Source organism: Bombus pyrosoma, linkage group LG10 (genome assembly GCF_014825855.1).
Source record: "Bombus pyrosoma isolate SC7728 linkage group LG10, ASM1482585v1, whole genome shotgun sequence".
Classification (NCBI taxonomy): Eukaryota; Metazoa; Arthropoda; class Insecta; order Hymenoptera; family Apidae; genus Bombus; species Bombus pyrosoma.
This window is the reverse complement of record NC_057779.1, coordinates 6,889,032-6,914,397: the sequence shown is the minus strand read 5'-3', so window position 1 is coordinate 6,914,397 and position 25,366 is coordinate 6,889,032. Positions and strand designations below refer to the sequence as shown.

Below are 25,366 nucleotides of genomic sequence, written 5' to 3'. Positions count from 1 at the left end.
AATTTATAGGATATTTCATTCGATATTTTCTTTTTATTTTTAATCTTGATGATCCTCGATTTACCTGTAACATATTCTCGTTGTTGGACTATGAACACTATGAAATACTATGAAAGAGTTCGAAGTAATGAAAGATAATCTTGGTTATTTATATTTTCGTTTATTTTTCTATTTGAACTACGATAGAGCAGAGTAATCCTTTCTTAATTATCCTGCTCATAAACGATGTAACTAGGTTATCGTACACTATGGAGACTCGTAATTACTCGCTATTTCCTGCATAATTATATCACATTATGGTTCCCCATTGAAGAACTGTCATTATCTTCTTATCGTTTAAAAATAATTTTATAACGCGCTTGCGTTTATTTTGACAACCTGCTTGTATATATTAATATTTCATTCTCTTGGTCTTTAAAGTCTGTTATTCAAAAACAATTTATTACTGCACAGTGTGAGTCGTCTAAGTGTTTCACCTGAAATAATTTCGATGCTGTAGAATCTATTAAAAAATATATGATTCCATTTAAAATGGCAAAGTTGATCTCCACATGAGCTTTACGTGTTCGCCTACAGAAAAGTTTGAAACATCTTTCGCTATAATAATTAGTAGTATCGAAAATGATTCAGTTCAAATTCTTAGGTGACTCACCCTGTATAGATGTACATAATCGATTTCTTTGAATAATTTCTACACAAAATTGTATACAATTTACGATTACCTTGATACACGATTATAAAAAAGATTTCTACAATTCATATTGTTAGAGATATTTGAGTATGTGCCGTGTTCTGGTAGAAAACACGCGATTGAAATACTTCATTAGTATGTTTTCATTAACCGATTAGTATAATAAATGTTATAAATAAATGTTATTCTTATACGATGTTTGGAACATTAATATCCCATATTATTGTCGTAATTAGTATTATACTTGTCAGCATGAGTATTTTTATGTCACTAATGTTTATTTCTTTTTCATAATGCTTCTAATAATAACATTTACTTAGGGTAATTTATTATTACAACTATATTTCTACTATATTTTTTTAATTAATATTTCTTGAAATATATATAGAAATATATATATATATATATTATCAGAATTGTTAGTACTCCTTGATGAGACTCATGTTTCTTTTTAGTATTGATAATAATAAATATATATTTCTTCAAAGTAGGATATTGCCAATATTTGTCTACTGGTGTTCACTCTTTTATAACAAATTAATATCTTACAAGGCAATATCTTCTGTAACATCTTATAATTATATGATATGTAATTAAATGTTCTGTTAATCAAAATTTTAACTTTAAGAGAACTCTTTTGAATATTTAATACAAGGGAAAATTAATCAAATATCAATAATTTAGTTGTGTAAATTACATCATAATTTTAAATAAGAAATTTAAAACTCGACTCTTTAATGGTACGGCGTTTGTTGTTTAACATCTCTAACAATAGTAATCATATAAATTTTTGCAATAATTCCACAATTTCCTACGATAACGTCAAATAGATTCATCTATTAATAATTTAACAACTTTGTATCACTATTGCAAAAATTATTATAAATCGCTTTTACATATAATATCAATACTAATTGGATGTTATCCTAGGAAAAAATACGTATAAAATAAAGATTTTACATTACCTTAGGCTTAGTACAAGTAGAATGTTACATTTCACATCTCTGTACGCGTTCTCGAATGTTTAAAAATGTATAATAAAATTAATTCGATATCTGACATTGTGTGAAGTACATGCACGATGCTATTTGTTACGAAGTAATCCCGAAGAAATTTTTCGGGCGAGATTCAACTATGGATAAACAACTTTTAACATTTCGGATTGGTGTACTTTTTATAATTGTTTGAACAGTAACAAATTCAATCACTACTTTAAATTTGCATATACGAACATTAACAATACATTTATTTATAGCATATTTTTATCCAATATGTTCGAATCTTCATATGAAATTTTCCTAAGTAATATCGTTTTCTTCTCCAATTGGGATTTAAATCGGAGCATGCGAGTATTTATATTTAGTTCAAAAAACTATTTACTCCAAAGGATATTCGATGGTGCAGTAAAGTACAAATAATTATCCTTCTAATTATTACAAAAATGCATTCGCTGGATCATGTTGTAACTTGTAACTTTCATTACTTCGTATTATAGAAATATGTAAATTACATTTCTTTTCTTTCAGACGAAATCGACAACGATCACCGGAATTTCTTGAATTCTGTGCAGATATTAACTAGGTTCGAATAATTCCCAACAACACCAATCCATCTTTAACTCGGCAACCTTCGCTAACGAGCAACGTGTAGAAACTTGAACAGTGTGAAATTTCCGTACACGCGCCAGATTACGTTCGAATTTCCATTTTTTTACAACGCCTCGTTTATATATTATACCTGTCCGATGGTACAAAGGAGGTTTCGCGATAAAAAACGAAGAAAGAAAAGAGTATCGAGATCTCTGGGGCAACTTCGTCACTTATTGTCTTCCGGTTGTCTCTCTACGGTGACGTTACACCTAAACTGATCGTTCTCAAAGCTTTGATTCGTCGCGCCTTTCTGCTTCGAGCATTCCTTCGATCGATCACGTTCGTCGGTTTGCATCCTTTTCAACCTCTTCACACCGAACTTCTTCTTACTCGCTTCGGATGGCATTTTTTCGATTTTGTCAAGATTCTTCGCGTTATTGATAGCTTCCAGACTGTTCGTCTTTCGATTATCCGTTTCTTCCTTGCTAAAAGCCTGATTGTCGATTCCGGTTAGATTGCTCGATTCGTTCTTATCATCGTCGTATTTCGCGCCTTTCTTTTCCTCCAAAGCGATCTCGATGATGCCATTTTCAACACCGTTCTGATTGCCGAGGTTCTTCGGCTTTTTCTTCACGATGTCGTTACCTTCGACTTGTGGCTGCTTTTTCAGGTAAGCCACGTTGAAGATGTAGTACATTATACCGGTGATGAGAGTTATCATTGCGAAGATTCGATAGGTTGGTCGAGTGCCGAAGGCTTTCATTAGATATCCACCGATCAAGCTTCCTGAACCTTTACCTACAAGCATTAAAGGAATGATCGTTATTGCTAGATTGTGGACTGCTATCGTGTAAAGGTAGGAAAATGTAGAAAAACGGAATTTATATATATATATATAGTGTATAGATATTATAATTTGTTATAAATATACAATAAAACTACTCGTTATGATTCTTAGTAAGTGAAACAAATTTCCACTCTTTTACTTTTTTTTTAGAAAGATATGAAATTGCATAGAAATTCGCGGTATAGTTATTACAATTATATATAATCGTATAACGATATAATTAGAATAATTAGAACGATATAATTAGAACCATAAAAGATATGGTGAGCAATGCGTGGCGTTTATGCATCTAAGGAACGCGAAAGTAGATTTGAAGGCTTTTCATTTTAAACGAAAGTAACAAGTATAACAACGAACGATAATAAGACGCGATAAGTACGTTTGAAAATAAATACTAGAATATATTATTTTCAAATCTAAAGTAATCTACGAGTATCGATCTAAGTAACGAGCTAATATCAATTGACTGCTGATGACGCCACGCGTACAAATGAACGAGTTTAGAAAGAAATTCAGTCGCAATGGAAGGTCAACGCGTTAAAAATCTAGGGCAAAAAAAGGTTGTAAAATTATCCAAGAGAAAGTGTTTCTCACCGACTCCGTAATAAACTCCGCCTAATAATCCCTGTATCGAACTGTCAGTGGTCGTAGTGGATAATTTCGCTGCGTAAGTAACGGCGGCGGTGAAACTAAGTGACAAGGTGACAGACTCTAACGCTTCGAAAATAAGAGTATGCCAAGGATTGTATATCAAGGAGTATCCTGTAAAACAAAAAACAGTTAAAAATCAATGAAACGTAAAGCAAGTTCTTTTCTACATCTTTATATAATGACTTTATATGAAAACCTAATTACCGGGTACAGAAATAAAAAGTCATGATAAAAAGTAGGCAGAGTAAATAATTTAAATACATCAAGCGTATCACAGTGGCGTGTGAAAGATATCTGTTTCGTCCACACAAATTCACCAGCATCGAATACCATCTAGATTTAATTTTTTAAAATTATACGCGCGTGTATGTGTTGCATTAGCTCATGTCGTTTTATTTCTAACGTGTTATTGCATCACTATTTCCTGTCCATTCTATATTATCATGTTATTTGTATCTATGTATCTACCTTTACACGCTACCATAAAAATTTGTAATCTTTTCTAAGATCGCCATCTCCTTTTCTCTTTCTTTTCCCACCTCGTCGAGCCAGCTATAATTTAGTGAACCAAAAGAAGCAACGCATAATCTTCGTAAAACTTGTCGATTAAACATCCTAACATCGACTTCCTTATTCTTTCATTTACATACATGTTGCTCTGACGTTATGCTAAGCGACGTTATGCTAAGTGACGTTATCCTCGAGTCGGCTACCTCAAGCTCCAAAATATAAAACATGCCTAAATAAAGTTGCTTAATAGCCAGTTGTTTTTTCATTTTACCAGGGCAAAGAAAGTTCTATCATACGTTTATCAGCAGCATCATGCAGATGAAGTAGACTCGTAAGAATTAAAAATGAACGCTTACCGCAAAGTCTTATGGCGTAAAAAACGAAGCCTATAAAAAGTACATTGGCATGGCCGATCTTTGATATGATTGGACCAGATAGTACCAGTAATGGTATACCGGCAATACCGCCTACGGTTATGGTGATGCCCATGAGTGATCTTGATCCTCCTAAATCTTGTATCAACCAAAAGAGGAACGATTCGATGTATCCCCAAGCAGTGCCTGTAGAAAAAAAGAATTTATCTCGACAAAGTCATCAGGCTATAACGTATTGCTCGCGTTAAGCTCATTAAGCAGAGATACTCTTTTTAAAGAAGTTTACGCTTCTTAGAATTTGTTGCGTTCATAAATATTTATCACGACGAAGGAAAAACTGACCAGAGTTTTTGATTAATGACGCGTAAGTATAACTCGGTTAGATACATTGTGATTTTAAACTGTAGAGGTTTTTTTATTTTTGAGCTACGAGAAAATGAATTTTCTCGCAGTTCTTACAATTCAGAATGATTAAAAACGATGTTATGAATGAAATTTGTAGAATCCATTACGAATTTTCTTCCATTAACTTTTCAAGCTAATCCTCGACACGATATTCTTCAATTTTAATTGATACGTTTCAATGCGTTCACTCCTCAAATTAAGATTGATGTTAACAAGAATAGAACGAGTGGGACGGTGCAATCACTGCGTTTAACGTGATTAACGTTTCAAGTTTAAAAATTTTTTGATGGATGTTCCAAGTCACGCGAACACCATAGAAATCGTTAGATCTTTTGATAAAAATTTCTAAAAAATGATAAATTCGTCGTATTCACAGTTTTCCTACAAGGAGATCTTTTAAATGGTCCTACAACAAGAAAATATAAATTTTAAACAAATTATGAATTTCGATCATTAAGGATAACGGAGATTTAAAATTGTAGTCGCTATAAAGATCGTCCGATAATTTCATATTTGTAACGCCACTCAATGTGCTTAAAAAAATGTATCGAACAATTTTGCGATAGAAACGACAAATTTTAAAATTATACTGGACGTTTTAATAGTACCTTTGTGCGTTTAGAACGAATGAAAGAGGAAGTATAACGCAATCGGCGTTTAAAATCGAATTGCTTTAAAAAGTACGCGCAATTTCGCGGCATCGATGAGGAATGTCAATGTCACTGCAATTTCATTAGCCGATCAGTGTATCAAAGATTAGCGGAAACCAGCAATGACGAAGATTACGCAACTTATTCGAGCTTTGCAAGTTCACAGCAAATTAAGAATTCCTACGATTCGATAATTCAACAGGGCACAATTTCTTCTCCCGCTTTACATCAAATTGTCAAAACAAAAAATTACTGCTACTACTGCTATTACTATTAATATGAATGTTAACATTAATTATCGCTATTGACTTAGAGATTCTTACCGAGAATGAAACAGGCGATAAAGAGAGCCGCGGCCTCGATGTTCCTTAGCACGGTGAAAACGTCGCGAACCACATTTGTAGACGGTGACTTGAATTCCAAATTAATGGCGAGCATTAACAGCCCTGAGATAAGCTTCAAGCCTGCGTACAAATAAAACGCTGGCCTGCAAAATGTATGTCATTTCTGAGAATTTCTACATTACCTCTATATTACATAGGATTTTTACACATTTATAGAAACGAGACGATTAAACATCTTTGAAACGATGAATCTTTACCTGAAGTCCGTGTACTCTTTGCCAGTGCTCGCGTAATCGATAAGCAGACCAGATAGTGGCGACGAAATCATGCCACCGATACTGCCATAAATTCTTTGAAGACCATAATCGGCCTTTTGTTCGCGCAATATAGCGATCACCGCACCCTCGAACATAGCGAACGTAGTTCCACCGATGACACCTGCGAATAAATTTTGAGACGTCGTTCTACGTTTAATAAAAAGAAAAAGAAAAGTAAGAAAATTTGAGAGGAAACGATAAAAGGTGCAGTATTCACCGATAAACACTCTAATGGCGAAATACATCCAGAAAGTTACTCCTATGTTGTATTCGATCACTGTCTTCTTGTTCGAGCACATCTCCTTACGAGGCGCAGTGACGATACATCTTTTGTTGCAGTCTTCCGCGTTTAGGATCTTGTAAGGCTTGGAGCTCAAGGAGTAATTAAAAAGTGGCAGAGTCACAGATATCCTGTCTGTATCCAGATCAGGATTGCCACAAGTGATCTTTTGAAATTCGTTTCCTGTCCACGCGATTTCTTCCGATAGGTATCTTCGTCGTTTCATCTCGTAATCTTCGTCCGTGGCTTCCAACGTTTTCAACTTCGATTTGTACGAATGATAATTCGTCGTTTGACTGGCATTGTCCTGAACGTTATATAACATACAGTGATTAATACACGAGGAATAACGAAGCATAACGTATGACAGAAAAAAATGATCGAAAAATACCATACTGGTTGATTCTTATTTAAATCAATTTCGCGACAAAGTATCTCTCATTGGCAGTCGTATCATCTTCGAACAGATTTCATTTTCACTGAATTAAGAAAAAGTGTTCGTTTTGAGAGCGTTTTTCTTTTTTTATAAATATCAGTTACGCTAATTCGTTCTACCTTCGAAACTTCTTTGTGCGAAACATATCGAGTGCGAAAAGATAATTGAAAAATATATCTAGAAAAATTCTAACACGTCTTAAATAAATATACCGACAAAAAATAAAACACAAAAGTATCTCCCATTTTCGAAGTAAGCGCGTTACTAAATAGACATTTTCTTCCATTATTTCACAATTATTTTACGTTCTCTATTTCTTAAACAAGTATCGTGTATTTTTTAAACGAGTCTGTCTATGTACTTCACCTCTCGTGATATAACCGGATTGAAAGTGCAGAGAGTTCGGTTCTCGTATATTCTGTTCGACATGGCAGGTTCTAGGGTCGATATTTCGAAATCTTCGATAAATCCCGACACGGTGCATGAAAACTCGTACAGTCGATTCGATGGAAAGAAGTACTCGTTTGCATACAGTTGACGAATCGACGTCCTGAAGTACTCGTTGTTCTTTAGCTTCCGGTGCTCCCTTAGGTCTTCTTCTATTTCCTGTAAAAAATTGTATCGGTTAAGAGAACGTAATGTATAATTTTTTATCAAAATTTTCAATTCTTTATACGAGTCTCTCTCTCTCTCTCTCTCTTTCTACGATTCTTTGCTAAGGATCAATTAAAATTACTTCATTCCAATTACGAGATATTATAAACCATGTGGAATCGATTGCATAAAATTGCTTAAATCAATTACCTGTGGCAATTCATCCTGAGCAATCGAAAACCTGAACGAAGAATTCGCGCCAGTTTCCATGTTGTATCGTTTAATCGTGTACAGCCTTGACGACAAAATTGACTGCACTTCGGTGTCATTACGAACGTCTAGACGACACATGTAACTATAAAAAGGTAGATTAAGCGTTTTTAATTAAAAGCCACAATGACGTATACGTTGATATTTAACGTTGCGTAAGACGATTTTAGTTTTGCTCGTGAAATAAAATCCAGGTTAATATAGATTGCCATTTAAAACGTATTTCAGAAAATACGCCGTATTTTATTAAAGGAACTGTATTGAATCGAGCAAAACAGCTGATTCTCTCATGAGAATCGTATTGCTTATATTTTTTGAACGACATATATCATCCATCGAACTATCGAACTATCTATAATTTCACAAAGTTAAACGCAAGTTTAGATCGAACGATCGTCAACATACGATATTAACTTAATTTTTAACAAAATTAGAAAAAAAAAGAATAAACGGAGTTATCGGATATTCAATGAACAACGGAATCCGTTCGAGTATAAAAACGCAGAATCGTTCGAACACGTATCCTTACCTACCCGCAACTCTCTATCCTGGTGGAGATCTTGGACTGCAAGCTGGTCTCGCAAGGATGATTTTCGCTCATGGTGTAAAGCAACCCATTATTCCCTGTACAGCCGAGGTCCATAACGACTCTGTCTGGAAATTCCACTGTTATCCTACCGATCGGCACGAGCAGCAATAAAAGGGCCGCGACTCCGCCGAACGATGAGAACAGAGATAATAAGATCTGAATGAGAACATAGTTTCAATGTCAGTGGTTTGCTTCCTCTTTTGCTCCATCGTATCGTCAACTAACGATAAATCGAGAGATGAAATTCGAGCAACGATCGTTACGAGAATTATGGTATTTGAAAGCGCTATAGAAAGTTAAGCGATACAAACAATTTATTATTCGTATCGAGAATGTAGCAAACGATAAGCGATTTAAACGAATCGGCATTTTTCTAAGCAAGGAATTGCAGTTAATGTCAATTTCTTCTCGAAGCTCAAGTCGACGAACTTATGCGATAAGAAAACAAAAAATGTATCGATTCGTGTGGTTTTCAATGGCTGATCGAAGCTTTCGTCGTTTATTGCACGCGGCAATCTAATATTTACAGTTTGTTGGTATTCGAGTTTTACTTTGAAATTTCCCACGCGATCGGCGAACATTCCAGCCAAGGGTGGCATCACCATTGCGATCACCGGCGTTATGGCGCTCATTATGGCAGTTTCTTCCACGTTTATGCCAAGCTCCCTCATGTGTATCGTCAAATATGGATAAAGTACATAAAGCGCTGAAAACGATTATTAAAGATAGCATTATTACATTACGCGAAACGTAATAATCGTAACGTAATAATAATAATAAGAGAGATTGAAAATTGAAGAAAAAGTTAGTTGAAATACAGCAAAGTGTTCATTTTAATTATTTATTAATAATTTAATTATCGTATAGATAAACGTAAATAGATTATTATAGAATTACTATTACCTTATATAGAATTAAAATGTAAATGGACGTAGATAAATGATCATAGATCAAGAATGAAACGAATCAAGAAAGAGATGGAAATATACCGGAATCTATTTTAAAAACAGAATTTAAGACCTCACCAAGTGCGAAAGTTAAATCTGCACTGCGGTTTTCCCTTTAAATTATTCACGAAGACGGTGTAAAATGTGGTCAAAGTAAATTGGCAACAAGAAATACCGTTCAACATGTATATTACTGTCGAGAGAATGATTTAGTGGATATTTCAATGTATATACAACGTACTAACTTATGATTTAATGGATATAACTATCTGATCTATGCTTCAGTCAATATACGAACCGAATCTATCCTTTAACGAATACAACTTTCGATGTTGTCTTAAGAAATTACGTTCTCCTACGTATTTTTAAACTTCCACGTAACACCAAATTTTTTGCAATTTACCACCAACAATATTGGTTCATTTGGTTTGTCTGGTCAAAGAATAGCAACTTCTGTGTTATTATCGATAAAAAAAAATTCCGGAAAAAATAACAATATAAATTTTCAGCAAAATGTTTTTCGAATAATCATTGTAACGAATCATATTGTAACAAATATATAGACTCAAGCCAACGATTCGCGTAATTTTCGTATAAAACGCAGATACTAACACTTGCTGGTCAATTAACTTTAATTAACGATCGATCAATTGTGAGAAATACTTACTCGATGCTTGAACGAAGAATATCATTTTAAGAGGTAGCAACTCCTTGTGCCGGAAGTCTTTGATAATCCTCCGGAAGAAACTCTTGATCAGCATCATTTTGTCGTTTTCGAGGAACGATCAGTCGTGTGCAAGAGTTTCGTAAGTAATAACAGCGTATGCTTCCAGTCAAATATTAAGAATGGCATCAAGCACCACGCATATTTTTAACAACACAGCGTCACCGTTGCATGCTTTTTATTCCCACTGAAAAAAAGTGATTGCGCTTCCTATGTCAACATTTCGACGTATTATTGCGACCTACATGATGTAACGATAAATATAACAAGGCAGTATTTATTTATCATAGTATCGATATAACTCCAAATATGAATTAAAAAGAAAAAGAAGGAAGCAAAGAGAATAAAGCAAATATAATCGATTCGATTAAAATTTCACTGACGCAGCTTTTTCGAGAAAATATATAACATCGGTCGGTCCAAAAATAATTTTACAGGCCATTGTAAGTACACGTATACTGCTTGCGAGTGTCTTGGCATTATAAAACGCTAACGAGGACGGAGCGATAATAATCGGAAGAAAGTTGGATCGAATGTTAATCAAGGTTTACAATGGCGATACGAATTTCATGGCAGAAGGAATGCCAAACTTTACCAAATCGATTATGACACATTTATTCCATGAAAATACCGTTGCTCGCAGACGACCAACTTTGCACCTCGGCTCGGGTCAGCTGATTTTTTCTGTGTACGATCATCGAGTACTGTACTACATCCGGTAACACGAGCCATTAGCTGGTCGAACGGGTGCAAATATTTATTCGAAACAAACTTCTAGATCTACTTCGTTACTTCGAGTTATTGGAAAATGATGATAGACGACGTTTGTCATTAGTTCTACATTAGTAACGACGAACGCTGTTGTCTGTTCCTTTTGGCGCTATGAAATTATTTACAGAATCGTGGAAAAGCTACCGCTTATATTCCAAAAGCGATATGCGCAAGAATTAAATCAATTGATAGAGTACTATAATTAATAGATATTACTGTATTACGAGCAGTGATATTAATCGTTGTAATATTAATTCTACAAGATTTCGACCGTTTATACTACGTACAGTCCGCATTTCAATTTCATAATAAATCCTCTTCTTTCGACCAACCAGATTGACATAAAAATCGTAAAATCATGAAAAATGGATTATGTTAACGCGACTACTTTCTTCAGATTTCGATTATGCGATACTATTTTTGGAACAGAGATGTATTTTAGAACGAGCGACTCTCTAATAAAGGCTTGGTTATTGACAGTGGACAAGAAACGGTAGCCGTGACAGTGGATGATGTGTCAATACGAATGTCATGACTTTTACATAACGGTTTAACAATTCACGCCACACACCATGAATGTTACGCTGTTGTACGTCAGTTTCCGCTTTGAAAGATCAATGACGACCAAATATAGGTATCTATGATGTTCAAATACGATACCGATTCCCGATGCAATTGAAGAAGAAATAAAAGACAGGCGGAAAAATAATTAGAAAATTTCTCGTAACGGCACTTTCCGCTACTTTTTAATGAGAGACTTGATGTTAAATCAAAGCTACGAATAAACTGTCGCGGGCAAATGAATAATTCAAATTGGTGCGTGTGTCGGAAACGGCGGTATAGTGAGATGGTAATTATGCATCGCCAGGTTACGTAATTCTGCATATACGCGATGGAGCAGGTAGCTGATTATCCACGGGTTCGATCTTTTTCTGCCGTTCTGCTCGTGATTTATTGAAATTCGCGGTTGTCGTACATTAACCTGCTGCAAGTTCCAAGCTCGCTTAATTTCCTTGTAATCTGTATCGTGTTATGGATATTTTCCATACGAGTAATTTCTAATTAACGAAACACTGTTATTATTTTATTACCATCTTTATCGTTTAATTCTAATTAAACCACCTTTCTATGCTTTTCGATTACGAAATACTATTTATTATTTACTAGACGCGTTTCCAACGCACGTTTCCAGTTTATAAGATCATTCGTTTGATTCTGAAAATAAAACTAGTTTAATTCCGCGATGAACACGTTTCTTAAATGTTTCGAACGTCAGCACGACGCCCCTTCGTAACGGGATCTAGTGCTTTCAAAAGATGTAATAATGAAATATAACGAAATCTACGTATCTACGTTCGAAACAAATTGAATTACGCACAGGAATACCGTGATGAAGTATTTTAGAAATTTCGTAGCATCGTACGATTAAATGCCAGTCGCATCAAGCGCGTCGTTCCTTTGAATTTCGTGTTTCCTTTATCGAGTTGCTGATTGTTTTCAAAACTGTCGATAACGGTGTCGTTTGTACGAAGTTCAAGAGCCAATCCATAAACTGAGTCTCGGATATCGCCGTTTGTTTCGCCACCAGGCCCGCCAGATGTGTTTTAATTGTCCGGCACGTATCCTACTCGTTCCATCAGCTGTGCAAATCAAATGACGTTGCAATAATCGAAGATTCGCGTTTCGAGGCGTTAAAAGTATGAAATTGACGTCCGCGAATCGACAATCAAATGACTTTTTATATAACTGCATTTCTTTCGCGAGAGTAAAAAAGGAAAGTGTTGAAAGAAGAAATTAGAACAGCAAGTCAAAAGATGACCGTCTCCTTTATCAAAGTCACGGGAAATACGACTTGCAAAATAGATGCGTCATGTTAGTCTCATCGTGTATGTTAATTGATAGTTATTTCTAATTTATGCGAGATAGATAAATCGAAATTAGTGTTGTAAGTTACGGTAGATAATACACGATTGCTATTCTTGTATCCCGAAGTACAATACGAAATTGAAAACCTATACACTTTCTCTCTTTTATCGTAATTCTCTAATTTTTATTGTAAATGTTTATTATACATATTATTGTGCGTTATATATTACATAAAATGTTATACATATAACAAGTAAAGTGAAACTTTTTCGATTAATTAATAATTTACGATATGCAACAATCATCGTCTTTCTTTTTGCTGTCAACGCCGATGCAGCGTGTCAATAATAATTTCTATCTTGTAAAAACTGTTGTAACGCCATTATCTGCTTAATGAACTATGTATTATCGTACAAAAATACACAGTCGTATTTGAGAGTTCAGCTTTTAAAGACAAACGGGACATTCGCATCGACGATCGCAGTCTACTCTTATCATCGACCGACTCTAATCGAGATTAAAAAGCAAAAAAGCCAAAACCGTCTTAAACAAAGGATTACAACAATCGAACGAGACGTTAACGAGACTAAACATCTTCTGGTCGGTTACGAAACGACTGAAACTACCGAGCAAATTCCACACGTTTTCACAAGGAAACCGTGCATGACTTCTCTTCAGGGATGAATTACAGCAATCATTACCGCACCTCAACTACGATCACGAATCAACGCGTAAAAACTCTCTTTGAAACATCATCGATAGAGATGTGTGTCGAGATACACGACTTCTCTGATAAATTCTTGAATTTTTTCCTTTTATACCGAGCCACGGAACGGTGACATAACGAATTGAAGGTCGTAATGATATTTATGTGCAACACGATGACCATTTCCGGAGACTCGAAGAATGCTAATTTCAGCTATTTTCAGTGAAAAAAAAATCAGAGTTCGAAGGAGCTCGTTTCTTCGGACCCTTTTAGATCTTACGCGTTTTCTTCCGTGTTTCATGAAAATTTGTTCGCAATGTCTCCTTCTTTTTTTTTTCATTGGGCGCAAGAAATAATTGTGTTCTTGTCATCTTGACAATCTATAAGATTATTTTGTAATTTAACATGAATTGTGGTCTGTTTCCGCGAATAGAAGAAGATTATCTTGCGAATAACGTAAGAGAATTATGTCAGAGAAACTTTTCTCGGCGCTATTTGTTATTCCAAATGGCATCGTAACATAATCGATATAAACAGAGAGGGGAAATATTTTCGTACTTCTAATGCTAATAGGATGCTTTGTAGACTCTGGTCACGCGAAATATCTTTGTTACTCCAAATAATAAGAGAAGGTATTCGCTCTATTATTGACAGAATTATTAAGTCCACAGTTTACGGATAGAACAATGAATTTTCAGTGTCAAAGTATCTACTACCAAGGTTTTCGTACAAAGTTTGTGAAAATTCAGCTTTGATGATTATCAAAAATGGAAATTGTATACGCATTCAGAATAGACAAGAAGATGGTAACGAATAGATGCGAGTCGTTCGTACAAATCGATAAATATTCAATAACAGCTCGGTGAAGCTTTGATTTTATGCTTTGTTTATTTCACCAAGTACAAAATAGTTTCTCAGAATTCTTTTCATTGCATAACTCTCATCTACTTAATTTTTAGAAAAATAAACGCGACGTTAGACGTTGCAAAGAAAAAGAAAAGGTATCAAAAAGATAGTTTATCCTTAGTTTATCATTAGTTATGAAGTAATCTTTTTTAATCGTCAGAAAATATTCATAAACAATAAAATATCTTTCGTGTCTTAATAAAATTAATAATAATAGCTCTAGATCGATATACGATCTACTCGTAGCAATGCAAATTTACAAGCTACTCGATTACAAACATTAAAATGTCCCTCTGATAGTTATGAATGTTTTATCGACATATCAAACACGTTTCAAGATACATTTCTTCGCATTTTTTGCAAATAATTTCTTACGTTTCTCGTATTCTTTTCCCACTGTTATATTCATGAGCAATTTTCTTAACGATAATGAATTAATGCTACTATCACATTGAAAAGATATTCTATGTATCATACTCAATGTTCATGATGTAACGGTGTTTAGCGTTATTAAATACCGCGATATCTCATTCGATATTCATTACTCGCCGATTCAGAAATTTTTTTCCAATGCGACATGTTTCGATATCGCTTTTCATACTTGTTATATCTATATATTCAATTAGTCACGTGTAACCGGAATATTAAATATCAACAATTTCAACGACATCTATTTATTATAAGCCGTTTCTTTACTCGAGAAGAAACTTCCCCGGTATCTAAAAAATTCACTCGATAGAAACTAAGTTTTACGCGCTTACTTCGAAACGGTATAGGAACAAGTTTCTCCCATTATAAAAAAAAGCACGTAACTCTCGACTCCTTCGAAACTTTCGTCTACCCTTCATCGTTGTTTCATCGTTTTCCAACTTCCAAAGAAACGGAAGAGAAACAGAAAACTATACGTTAAAGTCACTCGGTCGAGAAACATAACTTTTTCGGTGCACTTTATTTCTTTTGCTCCTTTCCATCGGAAGACTTGGTGTCTTGGTAGACGAAGGCGACCTGGTATTACGAGATACGGCACGGTAATTACCGCGAATTGTCAGCGTTATCGGAGCTGAATGTTGGCCCATTACAAATGTAATTGCGTAATTCGTACGACGTCGGAGTTTGTCGGACGAGCCGAGTGCTAAGTATCCTCTTCCTGAAACATTTTGTTTCTCTCTTTTTGTTCCTTCCTTTTCCTTCCGTTTTCTTTCCTTTTTTTCGGGGGCATTTTTCAACGACAGCTAGGAAACGGTAGGAAAAAAGGCGAAAGATTTGTACGAGAGATGGAGAATACTGGAAACGGAGGATTTTTTGTTTGATAAACAAAGGATCGCATTAAACGCGCTAGATACGTACGTTTCTGATTAGAATATCACGTAAGATTACCATTACCAGACAGTATTTACGTCGTTCGTCTTCTCTTCAACTTTTTTGTTAGCCTTGGTATGCGATCGTGTTTGCTCGAGTTCATGCCTTGTCGCGTTTTCCATTACATTCCGATACGGTGTCATTTTTATTCTTCCAACAATAGAAACACTTAGCACACAGTCTGCGATAAACTTTACAACGTAAACGAGCCATCCGCTGTTTTTAACCATACGAATATTTCAATTAAAAACACGGTGGTATTTATTTGCAATGAATAGCATTGTATAATATACAAGGACTGGCTCGTGTAACTTGATGCAAGTTCTTTCATAACGATGATCACAATTAGGAAAAAAAAAAATGTAATTGCTGCCTACGGTTGCTTGATAAGCGATCCAAACTTGACTTTGTTCTTCTTTTCTATTCTTCCTTCGATCGACTTTGAATTGTTAATTTGATTTTAATTATAGCATCAGGGACTCCTTGCTTGATAATCTATCAGCTGATACTCGTTATTATATTCGAGTAATTTATCTTTATTTCGACGTTGTTTCCAGCAACTTCGACGATTTTCATTGAGTGAACACTAACACCCAACGAACATGTAAATTACCTTCATACTTTAATTAATATTTAACGCGACTCACACTTTGGGAATATTCCTTGCGTTTTACAGTGTACATAAAATTAGTCGGTTGAAAGATCGATGGCTAGTTTCAATGGCGATTCAAGTTGACGGGAACATCGACGCCAAAGCAAGGACGAGATTTTGTAATTGTTCGCGACCACGATTCTAATGTGACAGATGGAGGCTCGCGAAGACAAGCAGAGGTCAAGTAGTACGGAAACATTGTGGCTCAACAACTCAGGACACGTTTTCTATTCAAGACTTGGCACGCGTTACATACGGAAGCTCGTGAGAAGAGTATGCTTTTCTAATACTGATTTCAGTTTCTTGACGCGGTCAACCAGCGAGAAAGATAATGTTTAGAACGGAATTCAAACAAACGGATACCAACAACGCGGTTTATTTACTTATTTTGTCGTCAATTTTACTTCCAGGAACTTTTTACCCAATGACCTATTAATTAATATAAATTATATTCGATTAATTTATATTTATTTTAATTTTACTCGCAGAGACTTCTTGCGCATTAATTTATCAACTTGTAACGTTAGTGAATTTATGCAAGTTATACCTTTTCTTTTTTTTTTTTCAATTTCTTTTTTTCAATTGTACATCGAATAAGATTCGTTTTATTGTTAAACTTCAATTTTATCAGCGGTGGTTAACTTGTAAGTTGTGTGTTTAATTAAAAAAGATTCAGATTCGATTATTAAATATCGAGTAGATTCGATCATCGCGTTTAAATTTCTTCATTTTTTGGATGAAACAGGCAGAGACTTCCGAGATATTTAGAAACTGAATTCTTTGTTAACGTCAAGTGAGAAGATCTTTGGCGATCATTGTATGATATCGTGGTCGCTACACTTATTTTAACTGACATATTTCGCTGTTGAAAAGAAAACGAAAAAGATTTAAACAGCGGTCTGGAACATTGATTCGAAAGAATTGCATTGGATCACACAGACGTGTATACGTGTGTATCGTCATAAATCTTCGCCATTATCTTATTTTATTCGATTATGTGCTGTGAACGAGCAAAAAGGCATTAAAAATGGCGCAGCGCGATACAAATGGTTCCATAGTCTCTCGTTGTTTACTATTATTTTAATAACGTCATTCGACGAACAAATACGATAGCGAAACAATCTTTTAATAAATATCTTTCAACGAAAATCTACTAGAAACCAGCGACTTTTTGATATCCCAAAATTAATACCAAATCATTATGCTATATCCGCGAAATAGTACGTACCAATAATTTGTTAAATTGCATTATTTTCAACGTTCCGAAAGCAGCATTTAGACTGAAACTAAGATTCAGATCAAAGTCACTCGGTTCCTCCGAATTTAAAGCGTCCAAGAGAAAGAAAAGGAGAAGGGAAGAGTGAGAGAGAAAATAAAACAAAAGACATGTAGGTCGACGTATCGCAAATTTGAAGCAATTTGTCCGGCTCCTTAACAATGCCCATTACGACGTATTATCTTATTGTCACGTGAAAATGAAAATGGAATAATGGAGGCATGTGTAAAAAAAGATGTTGACGCATGTGTATCGTAACAGGCGGCTCCAATATCGATTATTAGTTTCCGGTAATTGAAACAATTAAGAATCATTCCTGTCTCGTGTATTTTCCTACTTTTTTCATTGTTCGTAATTCTACCACCAACCTATTGAACATCTTTTTCCATTGAAAAGTCAACAATGTTTTCTCCTTTCTCGTTCACATACATTTAGGCTGTCGCCTGTACAGACTTCATTTCCTCAGATTTACGGTCTATGAAACGCAACAACTTCGGATACGATCTTGGTAAGCTCTTTAACGCGGAACAGACTGTAAGTTGTAAAATGATTCCTCGTTGCGCAATTCTAATCCAGTTACTGTTAGATTTGTTTCTCGTGTCGTTACATATTTGATCGCACAGCATCGATGTAACCGATGTTCTAGTACGATTCGCAGATTCGTTTTCAAAATGAAGTACGATGCATCAACGAAGTATTGCAACTTGGTCTTTGGATCCTTAGAGATTTCAGTTAAAACCTTTCAATATTATAACGATGCTTGATATCCGATTACATATGAATTCATTATAAACTCTAATTCTCAACTATTATCCTTTTGGTCTGTAATGTATATACGCCTATACATTCCATATATAAATATCGAATATTAGATACTTGTGCAAAAATTTTCAATGATCTTCCTAACGCGCATAATGTGAAAATGAGAATCTGTAAGGAAGAAAGTATGTTAAATACTTGATTATTCAACGAGCAACTTAGAGTTTGTAAACGCTTAGACACTGAAATACGAAAAATACGGTATAATGATTAATGCTGTTAAAGACTAGTTATTGAAATTCTATTATGACTCGCACAAACTATGATTCATAATGAAGAGGCTGCTCATTCAATGCAATATTGTTTAGGTAACAAAGGTGGGTCGGTTATAACTGAATGGTTTTTCTAGATACACGTGCGTGTCTACCGAAAGGTTCCTAACGATGATTAGCGCGAAGCAAAAATTTTAATGAGTTTATTACTATTAGGAAAAATAAACGTTGAATAAAGATAAAAATAAAAATCCCTCGTTTCTTTAATGTCATCTCATTTTATTTTATTATACAGTATCATCTATCTTGATGTGTTATTCTTTGTTGCACGCATCTTGTACTAAAGTCCATTAAAACAACGACAATTACGCTACACTCATTGTTTGAGCAGTTCTTAAGGTTACGAACCCATTTAGAAATTAATTTTTGTTAAATCAACACCAATACTCGAGCGTCGTGGCTTTACCTTTCCAATTATCTTGCGAGTGCGATACCTTTCTATTTCTTAGCGATGTATTGCGTGATTCTACAGTTTTCTCCGCGATATTTACTTTGAGGATTTAGTCTCATTAGCATTCGAAAGACACCTCATTGAAATAACTTTTACATAAATTACCTGCGAATATGAAATGACATAAAATAACGAATGGATCATTCTTCGAGATGCATCACGTTCATCGAAGATTCTATTCGAAGAAAGAAATATCCGCGCATTAACAAAGATATCTATTTGCAACTGAAAATCAGGAAATCTTTCGTAGAAATTATTGCACGGATAATTTTCGAAAAATAAATCTCAATAGCGAAAGTTTCAGATCAGTAGTGCCAGATTTCGAAATTCCTATAAGAATCGTCATTGAAACATTGCCGCTTAATGATTCGCCATCTCCTCACGAGACTAATACCTCGTTATTTTATTTCATCGTTCCTTTCCCTCGCCGTGGTATCGGTTTGCTAATCTTCATGACATAGATTTCGAACAATAAGCAAAATCTATAGTTACGTAAACACGGTGACAAGCGTTACCAAATAGGCATGCAGATTTACGAGTTTCTCTCGTGGCAACCAAGTATCGCGCTTATAGTTGGATATTTTAACCGCAAAGGTTCTTTTTCAGAGCTATGACGGTTTCTTTAAGTCCATTCACACTGCGATAAACCTCGTATTAATGAAAATGTACAATTTTACTTCGGTAAATAGCCGGCAGTGTTTTATTTTCGTCTAACGATTCTGAAACAGCTATTTCTGTTTATTCTCGTAGCTGTTAAACTTGGAATGATCGATATCCTCTAGCTCTTGCGATATTTCTCCAATAGAAGATCGAGTAGAATTTCATTCGTTCGTACCGATCCATGTACCATAAGACTTTGCACGATACGATTCTAAATAAATAACCGCGATATAATTATCAGAATTGGCAATGAAAGCAGAAAGATCCGTTTTTGACATTTTTCTGAACTGTGAATTCTCCCAGGACTACGATGCAATGGAAAGATCTATGGAGATCGAGGGCAAAGAAACGCAGGTTCGAACGCAACAAAGTGCAGCGTTGTTCCATCGCTCGAAAGGAGAAAAAATAATCGGTGAATCGGATCGAGCGTTCCATTTCGATTTCGACTTCGATTTCGATTTCGCTTTCACTGTTACGAACGCGGCAACGACGGCGACGCGACGCCGTCGAATCGGGTCAAGTGTATTCAACAACTATTACAGCTCCTATGTTACTCCATATGCACCTCCGGAGTCCAGAGCGCATTCAAAGGAACTCACAAATTACGTTGTTAGTAGTCCGCGACACGCGTCACCGTGGATGACAGATCGTCCGATCTGCGTCATTGATCAATGCTCCGAATGATGCGCCACTCAAAACAATTAGAGGATCACGTTTCTGGATTATGCACTCGGTCGAAACAAATATAGGGAGTAGATCGATTGCCATGGGAATCGTTTGACTATCATCATTGGCACGCATTATCGTTAAATTTTTGCGTTAAAAGAATTGTCACGCATCCTTTGCCTCTCTCAGTTAAAAATCTCCTATCGTCCGCTGTTTCGAAATCGCAGAAAATTGCAGCTTCATCGTTTGCTTTGCGTCCTATCGTTGTCCATGTTTGCATGTAGACGAACATTAATATTAATTCTAATTTCAATTCTAAATTACGATCTCATTTGATCGTAAATAATTCAAATATTAAAAAGGTCCTTCTAGAAAGCAGTAAAAATAAAGAACATCGCTATCGCTTGGTAATTCTGGTGTTTACAAAGAAGTAATCGTCATTGAATAGACGGAAATCAATGTAGGTGCATGACAAGGCTAACCTGTCAACTTCAAGGATTAAAATATGATTCGGACTTATCTGTCATATCCTGCGGATCTCTATCTTCGCCGCTTCTATCTGATCAAGCCGTCTCCGCTTCTACTGCAAGTGGTTTTTTTTTCTTTCCTTAAAAACTAATTCTTTACTAGGAAGGATGCGATACTGAAATATGAATACACAACGATGGTTAAAAGAACGTTGGAACGTTAAAAGGACGAATGGACGCGAAAACGCATCATAAATTTGGCAATTGCAGTTCCGGATCGCTTTTCCACAATTAAGTTGATATCTATTATTAGTGAAAATTTCCAAGACACAACAGGCGACGAATCAGGTCCATCTACTAATATTAGTAGTCGATAAATTATAGTACTGGGGAGCCCAGGTTGCAAAACGTAGTAAATATAGGTAATCAAACATTCGCCATTATGTTTCTTGAATAAAACGACAGGTGTGTGTTCTGCACGGCTATTTCCATTCGCCGAAACTTCTGTACTTTAGTTAACTAAATTAGCGCCCCTATCTTTTCCATTTTTTCCGTTCGCGGAATAATTTGCTTTCGCTTAAAACGTTATTGCCTTTGATATCTCTTAAAACATTATTGTCTATTTTCTGACCTCCGTAGTTTATTTCCAATAAACAAATGACCAGCCTCCAGAATTTCGTAAAGCAACGTTGAAGTCTCCTGACATTTGCGTAACCTTCTTTAAATGCTAAATGTATGGATTCTACGTTTCTTGGTGGCACCTTTTCCGAGCCCAAATATTAAATAGTCACGTCGTGTTAAAGAGTGAGAAAAATAATCTAATGATCAATGACAAATAATCACAAGACTCTCTGATACTCGGACGAAATATCTAATTAACGTCTAATATACGTTACAAGTGCTTTAGAACAAATTTCTTCCTCCTTAACGTAGTTAACGTAATCAATAACGATTGACGATGGGACATCGTTTAATGAATGGTCCCTCAAATTTATGCACCGTGGAAGCGACGTATTTCATGCGAAACAATGTAACGTTTTTCATTAGTAATTGCACCATTATCAGAATATCGAATTATGTATCTGAACACAGCAGACTCTCCCTGAACAAATTCCTGTGGTCTAAAACTTCTCGTCGTTTATTCTTCGAAACAGATATCGTGACATTTATAGTAGCTACAAGCGCAAATATTCGAAGAAGGCCGATAAAATGAAACTGTCTGCGAAGATACGCGAGAAAATTGTTCGAAAATTATCCGAAAATGGGCAATAAAAAATATCCGACACAAGCTTTTCACGAAACCGGCCACCAAAATTTCTTGGAAACAACGAAATGCCTTTTAACCAAGCCAGCGTTTCCTTTCACAAACCACCGCTGTTAAAAGTAATCCAAACGTTTAAGAGGTAGTTTCAGTTGCTCGAACTTTTCCTGCTCCGTTTTATTAAACTTCCGGAAACTTGAGCTCGTGGAGGCTACTCTCCGCCGCTAAAAATAGCGGATGCGAATTGAAGATTTTAAAATTCACCGAATGTCTTGTCGGGGGCGATCTCGCTGAAAAGCATCGCTTTATTAAAAATTCTTGCCTATTAGCTTTGCTACGACTGCCAAGTCCGTCCACAGCATTGAAAGGAACTCACAAATTACATTATTAGTACCCTCGGACACGCGTCACCGGTCACATCACCGTGGACGAGCGCCAACAATTTCTGCAACATCGATGAATGCCACTTTTGTACCTTCTATGGCGTTTCTTTTCCCCCCCGTGAACAAAATTTTGCTACACTTCACGGCGCGGTGTTCGAACGCTGAATTAACCGTAACACCGTGTAAACGACTAGCCTGTCCACCAGCAGAAATTGCACAAAGATACTCGTGAACTCGCGGCTCAGTTCTGTAGTCTGCTGTATAAAGTTGAAGAAACATTATATAATTTACATATTTTTACATAATACATCAGGCTAAACTTCATCGAGCTAAACGTCATCTATCATTTGCATAATTTTACATAGTGTATGATTAAATGGAGCGTTATTTATAATAATAAAACACGAGAAAAGTATGATCGTGGCTGATTTTCAGGTAGTTCCCATCGTTTAGAAAGGTGGTTTTGTTTCCTTATGGTTATCGGCGTTCGTCGGGTTCGTTTTATTTCTCCGATTCCTAATATTATCTCCATTGGATTCTAATCGTTCTCTGAATACCCAAGTTCAAAAATTATTGACGATTAAGATAGATTCGCGTTGAAAAGAATTTTGAACGAAGTTCTGGTATTCCAATGGGTCTAGATATTAGCAAGACTGAACGAGTTTCGAATACATTTGTTTTAGAACGGTGGCTTATATCGTTACGAAGCTTCGGCCTCCAACTTGTACCAGAGATTACTTCAAAACTAATCCAAATTATCGTGTAGTTACGAAGCTAAAAATTCCCATGAACCGGATTCGATATTCAGAGAACGATTTTTCATAGACGTTATGATCGAACCTCGCTATACTCGCAACCCGGCAGCTCAACGCGCACGTAAAAAACGTCAAACAGGAAGCACCGACATCACCAGCCAATAAACAGACTATGTCTATTCATACCACTCAAACCACCACACGCACACGAGATATACTCTGCCTCTTCATTCACCTAACTATATCAACAACAATTACCCTGAGAGTAAAATGAACAACTTACGTACATTCGTCCACCATTCAATACCAGGAAGTAGAGACATCAAGCAATTCTTCGTTCAGAGATTCTCGGCCAGCCACGAGGACGGCCTACTTTCCAATTTTTTTAAATCGCCTCTCAAATTCTTCACCAAATCTAATTCTTCGCACTCTTTGTTCAACTCAGAATATTCAAATGTTCTTTTTATTTTCTTTCTCTTTTTTTGTTGTTTCCGTTTGAAAATCCAACTTCAAGATTCTTATTAATAAATTCTAATTCAAATCTGTTCAATTCACGAAACGAAGGATCGCGAGACGAAGACACTCGGATGTAAAGATTTTACGTGATACGGGATTATCGTTAAGAATTCTTATGTCTGCGTGTCCGATTGACAACGAAGATCGAACAACGCGTCGAAATCGCGGTTCTCAGACCCTGGAGAAGTGACAGAATCGCCGCTGGGTCCGTTCTGCGCGCTGTCAAGCGCAATACTGCCAGACTCGATCGTCGATGGCAACGCACCAGCTCGAAAATACGTGTATTCTAATACGCCAATCGGATCTAAGACCATGACCGCGACGGAACACGCCGATTTACCTGCCCATTGATAGCCGGTGTGGACGATAAGGAACCGGTGCAACCGTTTTTCGTTCAACTTTATGCAATTTTTCTGAGATACAAGCGTTTCTATGGCCATTCACCGTTTTCATTGGCATCTTGATTTCATCGATCGATTATCGCGTATATCGCGTATACGATGCTGTTTGGTAAACTGTTCGATGGATCGGTTGGACTGTTGGTTTTAAACAATATATAAAATATTTAATATAAACCACAAAAAAAAAGAGAATCCAAATAGCAGATCTGACATTTAGTAATTTATTGCGATTTATTCTGATTTATTCTGATTTATTTCGATTTATTCTGATTTATTCCGATAATCCGTACACATTGTTCCTGTTTGAATCGGAAGTGAAATTGAAATCAATCGTTCGGTCGTATTCGTATAACGGTATCGCGAGGTTGTAAGAATATTTTATCTGTCTGGTGTCAGTTGCCCGGCGAACAGGTAGCAGATTTCTGCAACTTTTCATCACGACGACTTGCGAATCCTTGACACACATCATTATGCCGTTATTAAGGCAGGATAAGCACACCATATAGCGGATTCGAAACGGATGGATTCACCATTAATGGTGATACGTCGCGAGGGATCAACATACTACGTACGTATAGGTTCGTGACTTTTTCATCTCTTTTATTTCTTCTTCTCCTATTAAACTATCAGGCGTATGAAATAATTTTGTCTTTTTTACATCCCTAGGTTTATGTTACGCGTTTAATTTTTTCGTTAACTTGCGAAAAATATGAAGTCACGTGTCATCCAAGTAATTTCATGGTCTCGTGTTTATATTTGCAATGTCAGATTCTCTATGATTCTCAAATTTCTATGTGCGAATCACACTTCTGTTTTGACAAACAAGAGGCGCGAAATATAGTGCCATAAATTGTGTCTTACCTCTGACATTGAAACTAATAGACTATGCTCTGCGTCAACGCTTAATTACTTTTATGGCACAAATGAACATGATAAAATTTAGATCGGTTGTCGATCTAAA

At 35.7% G+C, this 25,366-nt stretch overlaps 2 protein-coding genes across 8 annotated transcripts in view; one reads left to right on the top strand and one right to left on the bottom strand.

The window, feature by feature from the left end:
* Positions 1–25,366, top strand: part of LOC122572153 (dynein assembly factor with WDR repeat domains 1-like) — a 63,518-nt gene that overhangs the window by 25,746 nt on the left and 12,406 nt on the right. The window lies entirely within an intron of this gene.
* On the bottom strand, positions 141–24,247 carry LOC122572152. 3 transcript variants are annotated; one of them, XM_043736793.1, is made up of 12 exons: positions 23,772–24,247; positions 10,162–10,405; positions 9,099–9,253; positions 8,492–8,703; positions 7,899–8,043; positions 7,461–7,700; positions 6,596–6,965; positions 6,319–6,499; positions 6,041–6,204; positions 4,645–4,848; positions 3,722–3,889; positions 141–3,078 (listed from the first exon to the last, which is right to left on the bottom strand). In XM_043736793.1, exons 2-12 carry the CDS (start codon positions 10,256–10,258, stop codon positions 2,507–2,509), a joined length of 2,508 nt encoding a protein of 835 aa, XP_043592728.1. In that variant the 5' UTR covers positions 10,259–10,405; positions 23,772–24,247; the 3' UTR covers positions 141–2,506. The 3 variants fall into 3 exon arrangements, with proteins under 3 accessions (XP_043592728.1, XP_043592727.1, XP_043592729.1); XM_043736792.1 differs by having other exon boundaries at positions 23,776–24,247; XM_043736794.1 differs by lacking the exon at positions 23,772–24,247 and adding an exon at positions 12,368–12,386.

What these genes read in the sequence shown, in the direction of transcription:
- LOC122572152 (XM_043736793.1), bottom strand. Translation starts at nt 10,258, where the DNA reads ATGATGCTGATCAAGAGTTTCTTCCGGAGGATTATCAAAGACTTCCGG. An exon ending in ATCGCGTGGGAAATTTCAAA is followed by an intron (nt 8,704 to 9,098) that starts GTAAAACTCGAA and finishes GTTCTCATTCAG; the next exon opens with ATCTTATTATCTCTGTTCTC. An exon ending in CGCCATTAGAGTGTTTATCG is followed by an intron (nt 6,500 to 6,595) that starts GTGAATACTGCA and finishes ATTTATTCGCAG; the next exon opens with GTGTCATCGGTGGAACTACG.